The 23,313-nt window shown below is 39.3% G+C and overlaps 1 protein-coding gene across 1 annotated transcript in view; it reads left to right on the top strand.

Moving 5' to 3' along the window:
- Window positions 1–23,313, top strand: part of LOC124168089 — a 311,034-nt gene that overhangs the window by 270,656 nt on the left and 17,065 nt on the right. Inside the window, exons 8-11 of the mRNA XM_046546199.1 lie at window positions 8,078–8,208; window positions 14,608–14,767; window positions 17,342–17,635; window positions 20,260–20,745. Of these exons, the coding sequence (XP_046402155.1) occupies window positions 8,078–8,208; window positions 14,608–14,767; window positions 17,342–17,635; window positions 20,260–20,745 (1,071 nt within the window). The remainder of the gene's footprint in view (window positions 1–8,077; window positions 8,209–14,607; window positions 14,768–17,341; window positions 17,636–20,259; window positions 20,746–23,313) is intronic.

Here is a 23,313-nt window from a genome sequence, read left to right as displayed (position 1 = left end):
AAGAGCGCATGGATTTTTCCCCGCTATGGAAAGAAAAGAAAACTATGATGCCCCTATCTTGGCTCTGCTCTAAGGTTTTGTGGCGTTCCAGGGGGCTGTTTAATACAAGCGGCGAGGAAAATCGGCTTCCACGCAACGTAATGAGTTTATTGAGATAGCGGCCGCATTTGAATTCGTGGCGCTATGGTCTCTCAGGAAATGGGATTCCTTTCACTCGCTTATCGTCCGAAACCCTTAAAAGTAACTTTATCCTTTCACCTTCCTTTCACTTTCCCATCCACTCTCGCATTTTACGTACGGCAGGGTTTCTTGAGTCCTTGTTTTCAGCGCAAGTGTATCCTGGAGCAAGGGTAAACAGCTCCGATAGCTCCGAATATTTTTGTGCTTTAAACAGTTAAGGTATCTTTGAATTTTTCATCAAGACAGTTAAAATATAAGAAATTAATATGACATTGTTATCATCCCCTTTAGGCGATGATCGGTGGTGACCTATCGTTGGTAGAAATGTCCACGTACGTAAAATTATTATATCCTGTGATAATTTAATTATCTGTTTATGGAATGATCATTTTGTCAAAAAGGAGATTTCTACAAACTAATGAAAGCCCCTTCACCTCTTTACCAGCTGATATTTTTATTTTCAACAATGAGTTTCAAATGAGTTCAGCAGACATTGTTGGAAACATACCGACTGCTCTCAGAGTGCAAGGACAATTCAGGAGGTGAGAAGTCAAGGGGTACAAGTGATTCATTTTCTAGACAGAGTTAGGTACAGAAATTGAAAGAAGAAATAGGTATACAAAAACTTGGTGACCAAGGGTAACGAGGTAGTCTTTGCTCTGTGATGGCATGGTCTGGAAAAAGGAATTCTCTCCTTGATATCTAGATGATATCTTTTTATTTCATTACCTTATTTCTATGCCTAACTCTATTTAACAAAAATACCACTTGTATCCCTTGGCTTCCCATCCCCTCCATTATTTTTTCTCATTTTTCTTGAAACTTTAGCTTTGGTCATTATCTAATATTTGCACTCTCTCTCTCTCATGTATAGAATTATATAAACACTTATTTACTAATAACTTCAGGCTTTACTATGTGAAACCTATCCATACTGGAAGTAAGGAAATAAAACTTTGTAAGGTTCACTGTTATTTAATTATTTGCACGACCCGGGTTTCGTAACTTGGTAACCACCTGACAATGTAACCAAGTTACGAAACCCGGGTCGTGCCCATAATTAAATAACAGTGAACCTTACAAAGTTTTATTTCCTTACTTCCACTTATTTACTGTTCATAGTAGTGTGAAATTGCTAGGTGGTAAAGCGATTTATCAAACTACCATTGCTAATTTTATTTTGTGTATGTTATCATGGATGTTCAAAGTAGGTTATAGTAAAGACAGTTACAAATATTTCACAGAGTTTTTTCGAACAGTGATATAAAGCTTTACCCAAGGTTTCGAGTAGAAGATATTTAATTGAAAAAAAGTATTAGGGTTGGCAAGAAATTCCCTTTTCTAATGGTAGTATAAAAGTTACCATATATTGGGTGAAACCTGTTGGGTGAAATCGCAAATTTCCGCTCTTTATATGCCTTAAAATGGTATTAGGAACATTTGCTGCTATCGTATGAACTTATTTTATGCTTGAAGTGGTGGAAATGCGATATATTCATGAGTAAATATAAACAGCAAATGGTAATATCACAATTAAATATATAACTTCACTAATGAATTTTAACACTGTCATGTCAGTTTCAAGGTGCCAAAGTGAAACTACCTTGAAAGTGACATAGAGTATTGAATTTATGATCTGGAGTGGAATTATATACTTAAGTGTGGAAATTACCGTTTCTAGTTTATATTTTATCGTGGATTTACTGCCATATTTTATTCTTCTACTTCTACATCTACATAATACCCTGCGAGCCACCTCTAGGGTGTTTCGCAGGGGGTGATCAATCACCAGCATGTAGCCTGCAATCGGACTCCCAAATGCACACCACACTGTCCAAAAAACGTCACGCATAATAAAAAATTATACAATTACATGCTGTTAGAAATAATAATAAAATTCAAAGACATGGATTAAGTTTTACACAAGTTAGTAGGCTACATTATTATCAGTCACCTAATCTGTTTGGAATAGATTTCTAGATATTTCACGGATTCAACTGTCTTTACTTGAGTGCCCCGAATGATATAACTATGTTGTGGGGAGTTAATGTTTTTTACAAAAATTCATTACTACACATTTTTTTCAAATTTAATTCTAACTGCCATGCATCGCACCACGCTTGGATAGCAGCAAGGTCGTTCGTTAGTTTATCCCTATCTTTATTGGAACGGATTTCCCGGTAAACTACAGCGTCACTTGCAAATAATCTTACTGCAGCTTACTGTGTGCAACTTCACCATTGTAGTTTATATAAAGTAGGAATAAGAATGGGCCTATGGCGCTACCTTGAGGGATGCTAGAAGTGACTCTAGCCTCGTTGGAGACTGCATCGTCTAAAATTACTGTACTTCATCTGCTACTAGTTGAAATCCTACGGTGGCTTACTGGGGTATTCTGTCTTTGTTGTTTTCAAATGTTTCGTCTCATGCAGAGATGCGCTCCAGTATACATATTTCCATTTGAGTTTTAGGTCAGGAAGGAGTTCTATGCAAACGTGACTCGATCCATGTGCTGCGATGCAAATTCGTGACAGTCAAACAGCCAGCAACTGAAACTTTGAAACCTTGCGGTGTCCGAAAATGCTCCTGAACTGCGATCTTTATCCTCATAACGAGTTGCGCCTTAATTCCTTCAACGCTTTTCCAATTTCCTTTCTCCTCCGCGCCTTCTTTTGTTTTGCTCGCGAGGAGAGTTAATGCGGTGTCTTTCGCTGGGTGCATCTCCAAAGTCGTCGCTCGTACCTCTTTCTTTTAATCTTTTTCTTTTGTCCTCGCTTCCAGTCCGCTAACTGCGACGATTCTGCAACTTCAGTAAACCGCAAGGCGCTAATCGTGTTGTAGGTACGTGACGCGAGTGAATTTCGCAGCATCCAGTGATTCCGTCTTTGTTCCTGCGATTGGATTGCAGATCTAGTTAAACGTACCTTAAAGGCATGGAATCCAGTCGGCGTTATTTGTGGTGGCAATGCTTGGGATAAAATGTATGAATAAATATTTGTATTAATTCTCTAGGATAACATGTCAAAGCAAAGAAAAGAAATTACAAATTTCTTCTCCGAATCCATTCAATATCCATTAAACAAAGTAGTCAATATCAATGATACAAAAAGCATAGTTTAACTCTATCGTCTCAGTCTTAACCTTGTGGAAGTTCATTTTATCGTAAATGAAAATAAAGACTTGTTTTATTCCAGCACTTCATTTTCAGGCATAACTAGTTTAATTTTCAGGTAATTGAAGAGGACTTTGCTGCGTCGAAATTAGCTGTACCTGAAACTAAACTGGTGGAATATTACAGAGTTTTTATTTTATTTACGATAGGAATATAGTGATTTAGGTGTGTATTAATTATATATGTCAATGTAGCTGAATGATCTTTTGGATTTCACAGAAAGCTCCCACCTTAAATAGTTAAAAGCCAAAGAAATATGCAGACATATCTACATAGAACCCTAGTAGAAATATGTGGATTGTTTGGCAGGGGGAGATTTCTTACTAAAATATAATATACGTCATCAGCATTACTATTGCAAGCCAAGCTCATTCATTTAAGACAGTTGTTACATTAGTATTTTCCTTATTTTTCTGTATGAATTATTAATGCTCCGAATGAGAACATAGGGCGCGATTTATGGGATTTTATTCTCCCTTTTCGGGTTCACAACCTGCCCAACGCATTAGGTTTAGATATTGAAGATACGCGAATACCTGTATAGTAATTCTTTGCTTAAATTATAAGAGAGAAAAGGGCGCTCATTGTTGAAATGAAAGACCGCGTTCGACAACGTATTTGGCTTTACAGGTAGCTGGCATAACATGCTTACTCAAGGGCAGTCACACCGCGAAAAATGTATGCATGTATTAACTCCCAAAATCGTGCCTATGGAGAAGAAAGCCATAATAGTTTTCATACATTGCCTGTCATCATTATCTTCAGTGAACAATCCTAAGATGGGTTTGACGCAGCTCTCCATTCTCCTCTCCTATTCGATAGCCTTTTCATAGTGACGTATTTCTTCTGTTTTACATCCTTAATAACCTGCTCAATATAGCATCCTTTATAACCTAAGTAACTCATTCGGGGCCGTCCCTTGCCTTTCTTCCCTTCTACCTGTACTTCTACGATTGTTTTCATCAGGCGATCACATCTCATAATGAGGTCGACTAAGTTGTCTTCTCCTTAAATTTTTTGAAGAGTTCTCTTTCTTACGAGTATTATTAACACTCCCATTTTACTTGCTCGGTCGTTTCATTTTGTCTTCACCATTCTTAGGTGAAACCCCATTTTGAATTCTTCCACTCTTGACTTCTGTGCTGCTGTCAACGTCAAAGTATCGCTACCATAGAAAAACATGCTCCATGTATAGTGTCCATACGTAGCTCCATATGAGATGGACAACAAACATCGCCATCCCCCCCATTAACCCCCCGAGAGGACTCCACAGTAGGGTGGTGCGAAAAAACTCAAGTTCCGAATTTCGTATCGTAATAGTGCGGAAAAGTTGCGATACGTTAGTACAAGAAAAACAAAAAAAGAATTATTAAAATCGGACGTCATCTTCCGATCCCGCAAAGCACCTGAAAAAATGGCAAAAATGAAAAAAATTGTTTTTTTTCGTAGTAAAAAAATTAAATTAAATTAATACCTTTTAACGCTGTAGCAAAAAATTATTACAAATAGCATAGGTTATTATTTATATATGCATATTTATGGCTTTTAACTGTTATTACCGATCACACAAGATCATTAAAATTGTATAAATTTTGCAATTTCGCCTATTTTTCAGTTTTGTAATAATTACTTGAGGATAAATTTGGTGAAGTTTTAATTAGCTCTTTAGTTCAAAAATGACAATAAAACTGACCATTAGAACTGAAAGGCAAAATTACACTTTACTTTAAAAAGGCAGCATGTTAACCCTATTGAAGCCGAAAGTGAAGATGTTGAGGTTTTAAATGACGCAACGCAAAGTTCAACAATCAAGGAGAAATTTGTTGACTAGGAAGATTACATGCCTAGTACATCCAAAAAAATATAAATCACCATGGCAAATGAGGGTAAAATTCCAAAGTACAGCTTTTCATTGTGATCAATACGGGGTGTCTCACCGTACAGCTGCTGCTATAGCATCAAGTGTACTTGTAGACATTGGTGTTATAACTGAAGAATATACTTCTAAGTTCATTGACCGATGTAGAATTAGAAGGGAAAAGAGAAATATTATAAGTGATTTACAGCAAATCCATCTTGATTTAGGTGAGCTACACGGCTATACTTTGACGGAAGGGTAGACAATACCAGAGTAATAGAAATTATTGAATCGAAGGAGTACTGTCGGACAGTTATAGCGGAACACCATTCTCTACTAAAAGAACCGGCTTTTGTGTATTTGAGTTATGTTTCTCCAAGCTCCGGGTCTGCTAAAGATATAGTGGTCTCCATACTATCTTATCTCTCTGATCAAGGAGTATCATTAGAGTTCTTAGAGTTAGTTTGCTGTGATGGCGCGAGCATCAACATTATATGGAAAGGTTGCACTATTCGAAAGCTCGTAAAACACCAATGATACCCGCTGCAATGGGCAGTTGGGTTACTTCATTTCATTGCATTACTTTTGTCATATTTTTCAGTTTTTATATGGTGAAACAAGTGGCCAAAAATCATTTAGTGGGCCAATTGGACTAATATGAATGGTTATGGAAAGCTTCCAAACTGCATTCTCAAACAATTGAATGTGAAATTCTACAAGTTGATAGATAAATTTTGAGCAAGGACCAAAGATACCTTATAGATATTAGTCAAGCAATCACAAGTGGCGACTTTCCAAATGACTTAGCAAACCGGGATACTGGACCATTTTCACATGCTAGATGGCTCGTGTGAACAGAGCAAAGGAAACCTCTCGATACCTACCTGGATATTAAAAAAAAAGTAGTTTTCTCTGTTATTGAACGGAACTCTAATTTTGATCACGAAGAGAATGTATTGATGGCGATGTTTTTGATTACAGAAGGCACATTAGAGAGCTAGGGCTAAAAAGAGTATTTAAAGCCAGACAGACTTAACCAAAGGGCAAACCTATCGTAAACTTCATTACTCCTACCATTAACTTCGAAATAACTGACCATATAGAATTGATTGACTGGAATGTAGTCAAACTATCTACTCCACCTCTTTTTATGAGAATAATTACTAATGAAGAAATAGCTTCCTTCATTGAATCTGGCGATAAACAAGATTGGGATGTTATAACTTCCCATATCACCCGCAAGCAATGGAGCCGTGTGTGGAATTGGTAACGGAGGTATCCCTTAAGCTTTGTGGCTATCGATCCAGAGATGGATTTATTAGGGCTAATTCAAATCAAGGTCCGTTATGCCAGACCTTACCACTAAATCGCAGTACAAAGTAGTTTTCAAAAGTTAAAATTTAAAAGGACAAAAAATTTAAATATTGTAGAAGCAGTAACCTTCATTGGTTGGATGGATGGAGGGTGTGGGTAGAACTCAAAGTGCAGCCACCTCTCCGCGGTGAGTTCTGGGTTGTTTAAATATTATTAAATCATATATGAACAAAGGAAGAGCTGCATAATTAAACATGTATTTTAGACTAAAATATTACATTAAGTTATTATGACACAACACTGAAAAACCGGCTATATTGCAAAATTTATACATTTTTAATGATCTTTTGCCATCGGTAATAACAGTTAAAAACCATAAATATGCATATATAAATAATAACCTATGCTATTTGTAATCATTTTTTGCTACAACGTTAAAAGATATTAATTTAATTTAATTTTTTTACTACGAAAAAAAAACAATATTTTTCATTTTTGTCATTTTTTCAGGTGCTTTGCGGGATCGGAAGATGACGTCCGATTTTAATAATTCTTTTTTTGTTTTTCTTGTACTAACGTATCACAACTTTTCCGCTCTATTACGACACGAAATTTGGAACTTGAGTTTTTTCGCACCACCCTACTCCACAGTGACTACGCCAATTCAAGGCAATCACCTCGAATGCTGATATTAAAAGGCACAGATGCGCCAATGACAATAAATAAATACGACCCCATTCCCCGTCTTCCGAAGAAAAACAGCGACTCCTCCTCTCCCGCTCAACAATTCGATTAAAACAAATTCCTCCCATACCACATTTACTCTTTCTCTTTCTCTCTTTCGACACCATGTCTAAAACACACGCAAACTATGAAATAAATAACCATCACTAGGCTGCTCTTAGGATGCCACCTTTCTCTTGCTGGACGGTTTATATAGAACTTGGAAAGCCAAATTGGTACCTTGATAATGACACTACGTGTCGAAACCGGGTCGGTACTTAAGTAAATAAAATTGTGTGGAAGGTTACCGTTTTAGTTTATTCTCATGGATATAAAACACTTCCACCAGATATCGCCGGACGCTGTGAATTATGATGCTGCATTTCCTGTATAGATTCAGAACATAAAAGATCGGCCCGGCCAATTAGCCAATCGGATTTTATTTTTTGGGAAAGAATTACGAAGGAGGCCATAGAGATCCGGCTAACTGACAAAAACTTCAACAGAGATGGCAGTTACTCCCTTAGTAACATATGGAAACCCGTATTGAATAAAATCCGATTGGCTATAACCAAGGGCCAATCAGAGGGAACCTGACATCCCGGCACGCTATATAAGACGAGCACCTTCCGAGAAATGACACTCAGCCCTGAATATGGAGTACAACTCGTACCCCGAAACGTCGGCAGCCATGGAGGAGATTACCCGGTGGAGAACCCGAATAGCCTTCACTATTCAGAACATAACGTCGACCTTTAGATTCCGAACATCGCCCTCACGATGTCTCCTTGTCAGGATGACTGGATTATAAGATGATTTGTGTTTTTCAGATCCGCCGATCGTGTCGCTGCGGCTGGGTAGCACCTTGAACCCGGACGACATCAAGGAGGGCGATGACGTCTACTTCGAATGTCACGTGCAAGCAAACCCACCCTGGAGGAGACTCTCATGGATACACGACGTGAGTATATATTGAAATCTTTCGCATTACAGTATTTGGAATGCTACATCAATGGAAATAAACAAAGATTAACTGGCTGGAATGATGTTTAATTCAGTGAGTACGTCCTAAACTGAAAGTGAAGCGCACGAAACGGAGGACGAACAACGAAGTGCTTGATATGGTGGTTGAGAGGAGGTAGCTTTTGGATGAGATACGGAGGAGACAGAAGGTATGGATGAAGCGAGTACTTTGCGGGAAGGGGACGTTGAAAACAGTGTTAGAGGGTAAAATGTTAGGTAAATGAGGGAGAGGAAGGAAGAGAAGGCGATTTTTAAATAGAATGAAAGGATGTAGGTCTTACATTGAATTGAAGGAGACCTTGGTGAAACTAAAGGAGGCTCCCAGATTTAGACAGAACTTCTTTAGTATTCCATGAAAACCTACCTTAATCGGTATAATTCATTATTGATAATAAACCCGTCGCGTCGTAATATGGAACACGTAGATGAGAATATGTTTTGCTTACCGTTTTTATGGATATTTTTCGCAAGAATACTATCATGCATTCATATTTTAAATGGGAGAGAGGTGGCCCATGAAATGTACCTTGCTAAAGTTCTCTAACTCTGCCATTAGAAAAATTTATGAAGTGACCAAACTTTTTTAACATAAAATTACGTTATTAATTAATTTCATTAATTACACAACTATAATACTTTCCCTTAAGCATGAATATTTCAAATGATATTCAGGTGACGAGTTAAATGAGGCGCGAGACACAATATAAAACTTAATAGGGTAGTTTCCTTCATCAAAGATAACGAAAGGCATTGATTGCGATTGATTGATTCGTTACCCACCGTTCGTGTATACATAATATACAAATTATTTGGTTTTAGATATCCCAGTTTAGACGAATGGCAATGGTCAATTTTATCCACAATTTAAAAAGGCCAGATTGGCACCCATGCGATTCCACTCTACGTGACGTCACAGGGACCTAGTTTCTATACGAGTAGATAGGAGTTTTACACCGTCTGAGATTACCAATGCATGCATGAGGAACAGAGCTAAGGGACACACCTCTTAATAATCACCTATTAAAACTGCCCATGGTCGGAAAGTTTCCTGCGTTTGATAAGGTATTAATAATCCTTTTTTAAGCCTAGCGCTACCTGACAGCAGGGTACTCTGCTACCTGCTAGTTGCCTGCATCTCAGCGGCGCACATATCCTCGCCCCAAGGTCACCTCACTTTGCGGCAGCGGGACCAGAATGACGTCACACGGGCTTTTCCCGTCATTCATACTTAGCCGTCGCGTTTTCGCGCGCTTGAAAATATTCACTTTTCATTTAATCGCTAAAAATAGATATCGTCATTTAAAATCTAAAAGTGTGAAATGCGTACTCCAGGAGTAATGATCTTTCCATTTGGGAGATAAAAAAACAATAGGAAACCACCCTATTGAACTCTGCCATTAGAATGCCATCTGAAATGCCTCTCCCGCGCCTCGCGTGGGGAAAAAGTGAGTGAGGTAGCATTGGGTTCCAGTGGATTTCGGAAGCAACGGTGGCGAGGGAAGAGGTTCGCTTCGGGTGGCGTGAGCATCGCATTAAGTGCGCGATCTCATGATTGATTAGAGAGATGAATCTGGAATGTGGGCCTAATCGGTTAGAAACTAATTTGTAGGGATCATCATCCTAAAAGTGATTCCTTACTTAAGCAGTTTTCCAGGTTGTTTTTAAATGAAAATATTTCTAAGCGCACCTACAAATTAAAGAAATGGCAAATTCTACCAAATTTCTTCTCATCTCATCCGGAAGCTGCCACTCTTCCTTCACCATGTCCAACACCAACGGATGAAGTTCGCCGTGAAAAAACATTTAATTCAGCCGGGATTCGAACACGGATCTCCCAATTGCCGGTCATGTGTGTTATCCCTAAGTTCGCTTTGAGAAATGGCTTGGTGTTGTAACTGGCTAACACACATGACTGGCAATCGGGAGATCCGTGTTCGAATCCCGGCTGAGTCAAATGTTTTTTCATGGCGAACTCTATCCGCTGGTGTATTTAACTTTGCACCCGTGCGCGTGACTGCGTACAAAGTCACTTGCTCCTGCAGTGCTTTAGTTCTTTTAGAGTTTGAAAAAAATGTTTTGAGTACTCTGATCTGTAGTGCAGCGCTTAGAGAGAAACGTTGAAGTGTTGGACATGGTGAAGGAAGAGTGGCAGCATAAAGTATTTCCAGATATCCGAACGCCTCCTTTAATAACGCAATTCTCTGCCTGCTGAAGGACATAAACGTCAAACACAAAAATAGGCCTATGCCTCGTTCACATTACGATTGTCCGAGCGATCGTCCTAACAACAGTTGGCCGAACTAGCCGTGTGAATGATGTCCTGACTATAGTTGACGTAGTTCCGAACGCTGCCGATTTGCGATGGTGAGGCGCTGGGAGACCGGAAACGGAAGCGACAAGAGAAAGATGAAAAGTTCGTGAAGCTCTATTTTTTTCATAAATTTGTTCTAGGAAGGAAGAATATGGGCGGAAGAAAAATAACTCGGTAAATACACGTTGAACACAGTAACGTCTTGTCCCTGCATACCTCAACAGCTTTGCTTACCGTCAATTTCCCGTTCACTTTAGATGTCAGCACTAGTGGGCCGCACAGGTTTTAACAATCGTCGTGTGAATGCACGAATGTTCCGACAATCGCTGGAACAATCGTAATTAGAATGAGGCACTACTAATTGCAAACAGATGACAATCGAAATTCGGTTGTTCCGGTTTCTACATTCTCGGAGACTACGCTCGCCACATAGTTCGCGAGAGACTTTCATGACGAGGCCGGGGGGTGCGGCGCAGTTCTCCGACGCAGTTGGCACGTTGGCCACCGCGAATTCATTACTCGAACTCGCGCTCCGTTGATATTCTGGGAGGGTGCTTTGGCGGTGGTCGGTCGTAATGCGCGACTCCGCGAAATGGGTTCATCGACATCTTAATTGAATTTTCCGCCTCGGTCGTCGAGAACTATTGCGGGACTGAATTGAGATATTTCCGGTGGAAATGAATTCGCGATACGAGCCATACTGCTTAAGCACACCCTCTATTTTTCTTTTTTAATCACCAGAAATGTTTCACAGTCAACTGCAGTTGTGTCAATAAATTTTTACAGAACATATAGCTTAACAGTAGTGACGGGTAGAGTGTTGAATAAATGTTACCGGGCTCAATCACTATCACTGTCAAAATCATATCTTGGAAAAAGTACGCTTACAATTATTTTAGATTTTGCTCGGGTACCTGATGCAATCGATGCTAATATTTTCTCAAGGAGGCAGTCTTGGCATAAAAATAGCACCTTAATTTTTTAAAATGCCATTGCATTAAATAACAATTAAACTGCTTGATTCAGGCACTTTTGCCATTCACAAATATGTTCTACCAAATATTTACACCTGTGGATGAAGTTTATGCTACTTAAAGTACCTTACGATCAACGACCATGGAAATTAAAATTTTCATTTTTGATCACTAAAATGTAGAGTGTTTAAGCAGTGAATTAAGCAGTTTAATTTACAAAAAGGATATACGTATTTCGAATGCATATATTTATTAAACTTTAAGGCATACAAGTATGAAACTTCACACGCATATTTACGAAGCTCTCAAGTTTAGATGACAGATGTTCTATATGTCCCGCATCAGCGACACGATGACCGCACATAATGAGTAGGCTTTGATATTGAGAGACTAGGTGGAAATGTTCGTCAATTTATGGCGCATTTTCTACGACGTATGAGTGTCTGTGATGTTAGAGTATTGTGTTTTTAGTTGTATTAATTTTTATAATAATTAGTCCAAGTGCTGCATAAATGTATTTATTTATGACTCTGATTTATAATATTTAGTACGTAGGAATCATTTGCTTTCAACGAAAATGTCATGCCATTCAAAGCGTTTTGGGAATACGAATGAATCTTTACCTTGTCAAGTTTGTCGCAGAGAAGTGCTCATTGAACTGTATTGATTTGCATTTATGTGACCTTAAATTTAATATTATATCCAATATTTACAATTTATTTTTACTATGATTGATAATTTTATATTTTCTGTTGTCCTATTTTTGATGATGATTTGTATGATTATATGTATTCATGACTAAGTACTAAAAATTTCACTCCATAAATGTTTTCTGGGAAGATTTTAGTAGCTTCTGAAAGAGATTTTTAATGTTACGTAGATTAATCGAAAATTAATGGGAATTAGTTATTTTTCGAAATTTTGACTGGGATATTCAAATTCTTCTTTATTAATTAGAATCGGAATAACATTAAACCGAAAATTATGCTCGGGAATGTTATGGAATGCTTGGCATGTTTTCCGCTTATTATACCAAACGGGTTATTTCTCATTTTTCATTAGGCATTTAACGCGAAAATTCCAGTCGACGTCATGCAAACGGTGGTGACACATTTTCTCATATTTACGGGAAACGATTCCAGGTATGGGAATCTCAGTTTGGCTCTGCAATAAATAACTCTTCAATACGAAACGCTGATTTTCAGTCCTTTTGAAATACGAATTCCTGTACTTAACCGTTCAGAAAATTATATCTTTATCGTATCTCTTCTCTCGGGCATGGGAATATCGTGAGGATATAAGATGATTCTCTACGTGTCATCCCGAAAGATCTCTGCTATTAATTTCTCGAGAAATCTAATCCTGTCGCATAGCCTCCGAATCTCCAGCTGATTCAAGTAAACGCTGTATAAAGGGCGTTTTGCATGGTACACGAAATTGTGTAATCTGACGTACGTTCGAAAGCGCAATCAAAATTGCGTCGTGTAAAGCGGTGGATTGCTAGAACACGTATGAGAATGCGTGGATGCGAGACGGCAAAATAGCCCCTGTTCTAATTCCGTTCATGCATTCGCGCAATTCCACGCCATTTTAGAAATTAATGCAGCTCTAACCTGCGCAATTCCATGCCCCGTGTAAAACGGCCTTAACGCTTCTTGTTAGCTCTAAGCATTTTTTGGGAAGCCGCGAATATTTCCGCTTTATTTTATCAAATCAACAGGCTAAGCCTGGCTGTGTATTATCTGCACTCCGTTTACTCGCTATATATTCAAAGTGTGGCCGGACGAGTGCAACACCACCTCTTTTAATATTTCATCCGAAAACCTTGCCACAACACGCTTGTCCAGTCCTAGCCTCTTCAAGGTAGTGACGAAAACAGTTTTTATACATTTTTCTCGCAATAGGTTTGAAGTTATCATTACTCCAAAATATTTCATTTCATTCGTTGCCTTTATGTTGATTAAATTCACAACATTTCCATTGGTATAGTTGGGCTACCAATGCGAAATATGTACCATCGTGCATTTTACATTAAGTTCTAATCCTCACTCTTACTTCCTAACATGAAAATAGTTCAGATGCGATAAAGAATTTGTTCCTTATTTTTGCGATGCATGACAGATTAGCTAACAAATAAACGCATTTTCCTGCTACTTTGGGATCAGATATCAGTTATTAGTGCATAATAAACGAAAAAGGCCGATTACTGTGTCTTTTGGAACACCTGCTGTCAGATCAGAGCTAATTCCATCAAGAACTGCTTTCTGCTAATGAACATTCAGACAATCGTGTATCCAATTTACTACTGTTTCGTTTTCCGGTTTGTCTTCATTTTCTATAAACGTTTTGGAAAAATACTGTATCAATTGTTTTCTTCTATGCATATGCAATATAGTAATATGGCATCAAATTTTATTATCAAACTGCTTGACTTGAGAACATCGCTCGTGGAGAAATAGTGCGAGTTGTGATTCAAAATATCTACACTTCCGGATGCTGTGCTGAATACTTTTATTTTATGTAGAACTCTTTGACTTTTCAGAGAAGCCATAATATTGCCAGAAACGATATGGCCGAGAAACTTGCCTATAATCAATGCTAATGAAATCGGTCAGGGACTCCCTGGATCATGTCAGTTTCTCTATTTGAATATCAATGAATTTTGCAGAAAAGTTTCTCAGGTTTTCCACCGGTTGATGTCGTCCATGTCTCCCGACGTTTCGATCCGCGACTTGCTGATCATCCTTAGGCGATTTCTGAGGATGATTCGGAAGATCCCCTGAGGATGATCAGCAAGTCGCGGATCGAAACGTCGGGAGACATAGACGACATCAACCGGTGGAAAACCCGAGAGACTTTTCTGTAACTGATACGCCGCGAAAACCTAAGATCATATAAATTAATTTTTTTTGCAAATTTTCCAACCAAGAAGTTTCCTTTAGGCGATGGCCACTTGAATATTATCACTAGGAATGGGTTTGGAATGGAATCTGTGGCGACGTTGCCACTCAAAACGGTGTCAATAAATGGGAATGGTCTTCTTCTCCTAAAGGGTGCAGTTCTGAGTCACAACATGTCTGCGCGCGTGATCCGGAGCAACCAGTCCCTTGTTCTGCAGAAGGTGACGAGGGCCAGCGGAGGACAGTATACTTGCGCTGCCGTGAACTCGGAAGGCGAAGGTGTCAGCAACGCTCTGAACTTCAGGGTCAAGTGTGAGTGTGAATTCACAGCGGAACGCTTTCTTTCAGGGGTGCCGAATTATAAAAAAAATACTGGGGGGCCCAGACTGGGGGTCTTTCCCCGGGAAATTTTATAAATAGTGATTTTTATAGTTTTTTTTAGCATTTTGGAAGAGTAATAAGATCAAAATTAGAAACCTGAAAACTGGACTATCGATTAAATGACAAGCCTGACACATCTTATCGTTCCCCCTATAACTAATTGTTTAGGTGGCTCGGGCCCCCTCAGTCCCTATGGATTCTGCGCCTGAGCTTTTTTTTCATCCCTAAGAAACCGAATTTTCAGCGAAAAAATCTCTCAAATTAAATTTTCCATTCCTCGTATCTTACGGTCCACTGTTGATCCCACATCTTACAATTTTACCAACAAATAACCTGAATTTTCTCTTGAAGGCTATTTAAAAGACACAGCTTTCGTTAAAATACGCAATTTTGCCATAAATTTTGCCTGAATCATCATAAAATCCCACATTACTTTATTTTTCAGCCGCGTGGGTACGGACTATCTTCATGCACATATCTTGACCAAGAGAAAGTTCTGATTTATAGCTTTATAAGGTGGAAACTCAATTCAACAGTTAACATTGGAAAAGCATTTTCTCAAAGTTCTTTGCTCGTATATAAAATATGATACCGCACGCTCATTGAAGCTATAATAATTCGTCATTTACTGTATGAATCTTCCTCCGCTGCAGTCGTGCAGCTTTTTGAAGCTAAGAGTAGACCCTGCTAGTAGCTGTGGGCTATCTCATCATAACTGTGACTCTGTCTCAAGTAGTGTAATATTTGGGCCATAAAACATTAGTGTTTTGGATAAGTCACTTTATACATGTATTTATGCATTTCATATTAGCTGTTACTCTTACTTCTCTCTATGATGGTGGGATTTGTGCTCCAATAACAAATCTTTTGGTAATATTTTATCTCTTAGCCCATTAAATATTGGAATAATTTCCTGTGCAATTCAATGCCATCATTAACTGGTTATCTGTCCACTGGTAGGCCCCAAACTCCTAAGGTATCTCCACCTGCTACTGTCCCGGGCCTATTCCTTTGTTTACCTCTAACTCCTGTTTGTCCTCACATCGTCTCTCATTTCCAGCCTTCTTCTCCCTCATCTCTTTCCGCCTTTCACTGTTTCCTCAACTACTGTAATATTTAAAACACCCTTACCCTTTTAATAATGCCCATCACAATTCCCCTTTTCTGTTTTGTACGTTTGTCAACAATGTTCTCTCCTCCCCAACTATTCTCAACACCTTCTCATTTCTGGCTTTATCTATTTCCCATTTCACCGAAGAGGTTGTAAATATCTGGAGTCGCTGTATTCGAGTTTAAAGCGTGGTAAGAATTCCGCCATCTTGCTTTGACGATTTTCGGACTTGATCTCAAACAGTGTACATATATAATCAAGTATTCTATTCCTTATATAGTCTCTGATTTATAGAATGAAAATGCAACGATTACTTCCTGATTGCCGTCTGCGTTATCCGATTGTTCGCCATACTACTGTGTATGTTAAACTGTCCACATAGCCATATTGTGGTGATAATATATCGTCTTGAACATACTTTCGTACTAATATTGCTACTGGTACGCTTTCGTAAGATTTCCATTGGCTGTACTTATTAGCTAGCGGTAGAAGTGCAGGGGAATGGATATTTTACACTTATAAAATGTTATTTTGGCTAAGCTAGTTGCACAGGGGAACCGTGGTGTTTGACAAATAAATTTTCCTTGGAAAAGATATTCAAGGCATCTTTTCATGAAACCTTACCATACTTATAGAAAAAGGTTTACTGTGTTCGTTTGTGATAGTTTATTGTAACGTACAACGATCATGACAGAATATTTCACCAAATAGTTAGCATTGACTCTTATGGTATTATCAATGTTTCGGTCAAAGTGGGCGTGGCTATCCTACCCAAGCACCCCCATTCCTGCCACACTGCGCTCAACGCTCGGAACCAGTGGTGCCCCCTCCAGTATATTTACAACCTCCTTGAATTTCATTCTCTCTAGCCACATCTACACCATCTTAAAAAAATTGATGCTATCCTTTTCTCTTTTTCTAAGGTCCGCATTTCACCATGAGTCTCTTCCTCAGTTCTAGACTCAAACTGCTCCACAAAACCTTTTTCTTCTTATTATAAGCTTCTTTTCCGGTATCTATATTCTTGACTTGATTTCTAACTCATTCCTCCAATCTTCAGCCACCATCTTTCCATTGCCTTATGATATGCTAACCTTACTTCAATGTATTGATGTACGGAACCTACGTCCACATCTAAAATGCACTGATGCCATACTTGCCACTCTTTTTCCCAAGGCCCACAGTCTACCAGCCTCTTCCTGTCCTACGTTCATACTGCTGCGTAACGTCTTTTACTTTATATTAAAGCTTCTCTTCCTCTAGCTATACACTCATTTGATCTCCATCTTACTCCCCCAATGTACACACAGCAGCTTTCCTTATTTTCCATGAATTCTGAACCTGTTTACACAAATTCTATGTATCTGGTATCATTCTCCCTCTATACCTTGCAGTTGCTCCCGTTTGTCGTCACGAGAAGATCCTGGTGGTGGGTGCGTCTCGAAGCGAGGAGGTTGACATTTGGTGCGAGGTGGAGGCTGACCCTCCGGCCACCTCCTTCCGCTGGAAGTTCAACAACTCGGGCGAGACGCTGGACGTGGCCCCCGGCCGATTCTCCAGCAACGGCTCCGCCTCGCTGCTCCGCTACTCGCCCGCCTCCGACCTAGACTACGGCACCCTCTCGTGCTGGGCGGAGAACGCGGTCGGACACCAAGGGGCGCCCTGCGTCTACCAAGTGGTCGCCGCTGGTCAGTTCAATGATTTTCATCCATTTTTAGCGGGAAATAAGCAATATTCAGCCATTTACAGGGTTAATAGTACAATGTTTCAAATGCGGCTTGCGTGGGGTTTTAGTTTTAAACATATTATGCACCCAAGAAACTACTGAATGGTACTAGAGTTTGAATTTTAAGATTTTTAAAATTTTACAGCGTAAATTTCATACGTCTACACGTTGCATGGGAATTCACAATGACGAATACCCTTACGGCAATTACACACTTGACGGTTGAGCAGTCCCTCATCTTTTGTAAATATTTTCATGGATTTTAATACGGTTTTTTCAAAGTAGCTTACAGCAAATGAGGGTTTTATGTATAATCTCTAATAACCACTCATATTGTAACACACATATGAGAATTCTGGCATGGCCATTGATATCAAAGAAAGAAGGAAAGATGATCCAGGAATTTTATCTCCATAACCTCTCAATGATTAATTTAATGCATCTCTCTCTAAAATACCCACGTTTTTCATTATTATGGGAATGAACCCTTTCCAAATTCCCCCTAACTACTGGGCCTCTGGTTCAGGAGCTCAGTCTTCACTAACTCAGCCTATGCAGAGCGAAGGATATTCTATGTTTGATTAATCAAGTAATTTGGTTGCTATACTATCCTAGAGTCTGTTCACTTTATGCATGCGGTTGAGCTTTCGTGAGAGTTCGGACCCTCACGAATGGCTTCCCTGAGAGGGGAGGGGTAGTACCGAGAAAGAGGAGGAGCGAACATAACGTTGCCAAATGTACATAGCCACCCTACTTCATCACTGAAAACGTGTGAATGATAGGTGGCCACAGGTATTTTGGCCCCGGCGCCGAGACAATATACCTGCTCATTTGGAAGGCATTGGGGATTATCCTTTCACAGAAGCCCGTGACATTTCCAGCTACTGCGCTGAATGAGGCACCATTGGTGGAAGGCATATTTAGTCAGGTACAAGGAGAACGCGTGAGGTATGGCAACACTGCTCCACGAGCAGATTCACGATGTTCATTCGGCGGAGGTCTGAGAGCGAATGACTGAAGCCACGCCTACTGTTTGCTGATTGGCAAAGTCATATGCCGAAAAACTTTCCTTCCCCTCATCTCCACTTACTTTGGGAACACCAGCTCACCCGCAGAGATAAAATGAACAGAGTATAATAGCCTTTAGAGTTCTGATTCCCTCAATATTGTGTTATTGGCTTCAGCCATGATTTCAACTTAGATATATCACCATTAAAATATAGGTTTTAGCCTAGTTTATTGAAGAAAAGTAACCGTAAATTGACTCAGAACGAGCAAAAAGTGTTACTATCCTGTGTCGTAATGAAGCTTCAATCGTAAAAATATGCTTAATGAACTCTTCTATCTTTAGGAAAATAATTTTAGACTAAGTTTCTCCCTGCTAGCCTGGAGTAGCCTAAAGTAGCAGCTGATATACTAGCATGGAAGATTATTTATCTTTCCAAATTTTTTACTATTACTCTCCTAGCACCAATCGAACAACACGTAAAATTTCACTATTAGAGGGATGAATCAAAGACCTTGATCAAGTTATGATATTTTAAAATGATGATTGATACTATGGTAGGCGCTAATTAAACGATAGTACGAGAGAAATCATGGTAAGTTAAATATCCAGTGTCGTGGTTTTACAACATAATGCCTCAAGTGTGCCAAGGGTCCTCTAGGATTTTTGAGTAAATTATCCATTTCTGATGTTCTAATAGATGCATTTCTGTTGAACGTTGTTACACAGCTTACTTTCTCTGGTCCTTTTTCTTTTACTTCTTTATTGTTGGGTGAGATGATGATGACGTTAGAGTGATGGTTTTATTCTTCCTTGGTTGATTAGATAGCAGTTTCTTTTCCTTGACCTCAATTATTTAATGATGATTTACGTCTCGGAGGATGGGTATGAGAATGAATGCAAAGTTGTGAACAGTTACTAGCGTATGGCATATTCGGGGTGAGCATAAAGTCTTGCCCATATTATAAAAAAGTAATTCAGTATAATTGTTTGGCATATTAATTTAAATTTGATAATATTACATAGGCTATTGTTACTAGTTTTTTAAAAGACAACTTACGTTAGCAAACTTCAACGTGTTCCCCTATAAGTAGCTCGGAGAATGTCTAAGCGGTATTCCAGTTCCCGCCAGGTGTTTTGTAACATGTGTTCTATCACAGTAACCACAACAGCTTATGACCTAGCCTTCAGTTCGTCGACGTGAACAACTGGTGTGGTGAATTGGGCGAAAAATCCACAAAGAAAAAAATCATTCGCCTTGACCGGGATTCGAACCCGGATCCCTCGACTTCCGGCCGAGTGCTTGAGTAAGTTATGCAACCGAGGTGGCGTTCTCCCTTGTGGAAATTGGCGAACGAATGTTTCTTTGTGGATTTTTTGCTTAATTTGTGCATTGCGGGTGACTCCCGTAAAGTTATCACCGTGGCTAGTCTCGGTATGCTTGAGAATTGGTGTGGTGACGATTCTATCTTTGATATAGCCTCAGAAAAAGTTGTTATGTCCAATGGTTTTTCTGTAAATTTTTTTAAAATCATGGAAACGCATTATTTCACCTAGTATATTTATCTATGCTTCTACAGGCAAGCCGTTCCCAGTCCGAAACTGCACCCTCTTCAACCAGACGAGCACATCGGTCGAGGTGAGCTGCATTCCCGGCTTTGACGGAGGCCTCCCTCAGCGCTTCCTTCTGGAGCTGTACTCGCAGGCCGAGGGGCTGGATGAGATCATCCCGGGTGTGGTGGTGCCTCTGCACCCGGCCGCACCCGACCCCGACAACCCTGACTCCGACGTGGGTGCGGCTTCCTTCTCGACGGCAGCGGCATCCGCAACGGAGCAGCACCACGACGCCTCACGGCACCCTCAGCCGCAGCCTCGGCAGCCGAAGCCGGAGGATGGGAGTGGTCGGCCGCTCATGTCCATCACTGCAGACAGGCCCTCGTTCACGCTGTCCGACCTCGAGCCGGACGTGTCCTTCCGGGTGGCCGTGTTCGCCGTCAACTCCAAGGGACGCAGCCAAGCGGTCGTGCTCGACGAAGTCACGTTCAGGGACCCTGAGAAGAGGACCGGTGAGTAGTTTTTTTTAAGTATTCCACCGATTAAGATGTAGGTTTCCATGGGGTATTATAGAAGTATTCTGGTAGCCTTCCGTCCCTCCATCGACTTCCCTCTTCAATTCACAACAAGGTCTATAACATTTCATTAAATCTAAAAACCACATTCTCTTTCTTCCTCGTCTACCCAAAATTGTATCCTCTAGTTACCCCCAATTCTACCCCAAAGTAACAAGGAAAAGAAAAACGCCATCTAAAGAGAAGTATGGCCTCAAATTTCAGTAGCCCGACACCGTTTTCCTCCGTAATTCTTCTCGCTCTGAAGTAATGTCTGCCCTGTCATTGGTCCCACTATCCTCCTGTAGGAATTTCCAGGATAATTCCTTCATTTACAATGCCTTCAATGCCAAGTTTCAGATAGTTTTCAAGCCTCAGATATGCTGCCTTTCTTTTCACTCCACATTCCCTTCCGCTCCTTCCGTAGTAACCACCTTCTACACCAACCTAAATTCCGTCTTTCTCTCTCTCAGAGATCACTTTTTTACAGACTCCCTACCTCCTTCAATGGCATTTCGAGTACTCACCCTTCCCTGGATCTTTCAATGCCCATAAGATTATTCAAGAGGCACCTTTGAAATGCCATCTACTGAATCCCTTTTTTATTGTTTATATCCTTTTTATAGCTTTTTAAATAGTTTATATTTGTTAAAGCTGGAGATTTTATGTTTTGAATTCAAAGTAAAGGCCATTTTGGCTGTGTTAATAAATATTTTTAATTATATATTTATTAAATTTTATTTAAATAAATTTTTTTACATTTAATTTAACATTTAATAAATAAATAAAAGCCCCATTGCCTTTGTATTATCGACTATCAATTATTGAAATATTCTGCCGGTTTAAGGTAGGTTTCCATGGAGTACTTAAGAAGTTTTCTGACAGCCTCCTCTCCCTTGACGAACTTTCCTCTTGAATTCACAATAAGACCTACTCCTTTTCATTAAATCTAAAAAAAAAAAAACATTTTTTTTCTTCCTTGTTTACCCAAAATTGTATCCTCTAGTTACCCCCAGTTCTACCCCAAAGTAACAAAGACAAGAAAAACGCCGTCAAAAAAGAAGTATGGCCTCAATCAAAAGCTCCATTGCTTTCGCATTATCGACTATCAATTATTGAAGTAGGTATTGTACCTACTAGTAGGTATAGGTAGTTTTCCGTGGACTATTTAAGTCAAAAGAGAAGTGAGAAGACAATGAAATCTAAATTGCTTCCGCATTATTTACTGATAATTATTGAAGTATTCCATCGATTAAGGTAGGTTTGCATCGAGTATTTAAGAAGTATTCTGGTAGCCTCCCCAACCTTAGAGGACTTGCCTTTTCTATTCACAATAACGCCTTCGCCCCTCTTTTTCATATATATATATATATATATATATAAATAATTTAAGTTAATGTCAATACACACAGAGACACAAAAAAGAAACACTCACATTGGATAAATAAACTTGAAGCTATCGAAGCACTTCCGGCTTCTTCGTCAGCTGAAGAATGAATGGTGAGGAAGAAGCCGGAAGTGCTTCGATAGCTTCAAGTTTATTTATCCAATGTGAGTGTTTCTTTTTTGTGTCTCTGTGTGTATTGACATTAACTTAAATTATTTATATTACGTGCCACGTGCATTTCGGATTTTCCAATACATTATATATATATATATATATATATATATATATATTATCCTGTTATTTATATTAAAATTATGTCTAAAAATCCTATTGTCTTCCTTTCTCTCCCTCTTTCAGCCAAAATTCTTCCTTACAACACTTTTGTCTACATTCTCTCTCCGCTCAGCACTAGTTCCATCCATACCTTCTGTCTCCTCCGTATATCATTTAGTGGCTACCTCTCTTCACCCACCATGTCCAGTATTTATTCGTTCCTCCTCCACTTCGTCCATTTTACTTCTTTATTCTTCTCCATACTTAAATTATTTATTATATTAATACTGTTCTTGATTCGTTTTTTCCTGGAAAAATAATGGATTTCAATGAGTGCTTGTTAGGGTGGGGTACACGAGTCTCTATTTTGAAATTGTTATTTATATATTTTGTCAACCGCTGTTATCTTTACACTCTAAATCACACGTCTGCTCATGCGGCTCACAGGGTAGTATGTAGATATAGAAACAGTCGGCCGAAAACTCAATTTGTTTCTTCCCGGAACAATAATGGACTTCAATAAATTCTAGTTAGAGCTCAGTTTACGCATATACTTTGCTAAGCTGTTAGGTATTAATTTTTGTTAAAGACTAGTATCTTTACACCCTCCATTACACCCCTCTTGAGGCGGCTCGCCATTTATGTAGTTATAATAAAGTCGGACGAATGCTCAATTCGGTTTTCCTAGGAAGAACATTGGACTTCAGTAAATTCTAGCCAGGACTCAGTACACGAATCTTCTTTTTGAAGTTATTATGTATACATTTTTGTTAATGGCTCTAGTCGTTATACCTACATGTCTGTTGAGGCGGCTTGCGGTGTTGTATGTAGATGCAGAAAAAGTTGGGCGAAAGCTCAAAATTATG

Source organism: Ischnura elegans, chromosome 11 (assembly GCF_921293095.1).
Source record: "Ischnura elegans chromosome 11, ioIscEleg1.1, whole genome shotgun sequence".
Lineage (NCBI taxonomy): Eukaryota > Metazoa > Arthropoda > Insecta > Odonata > Coenagrionidae > Ischnura > Ischnura elegans.
Note: the sequence above shows the minus strand (reverse complement) of the source record. Positions and strands in the feature narration are given on the sequence as shown.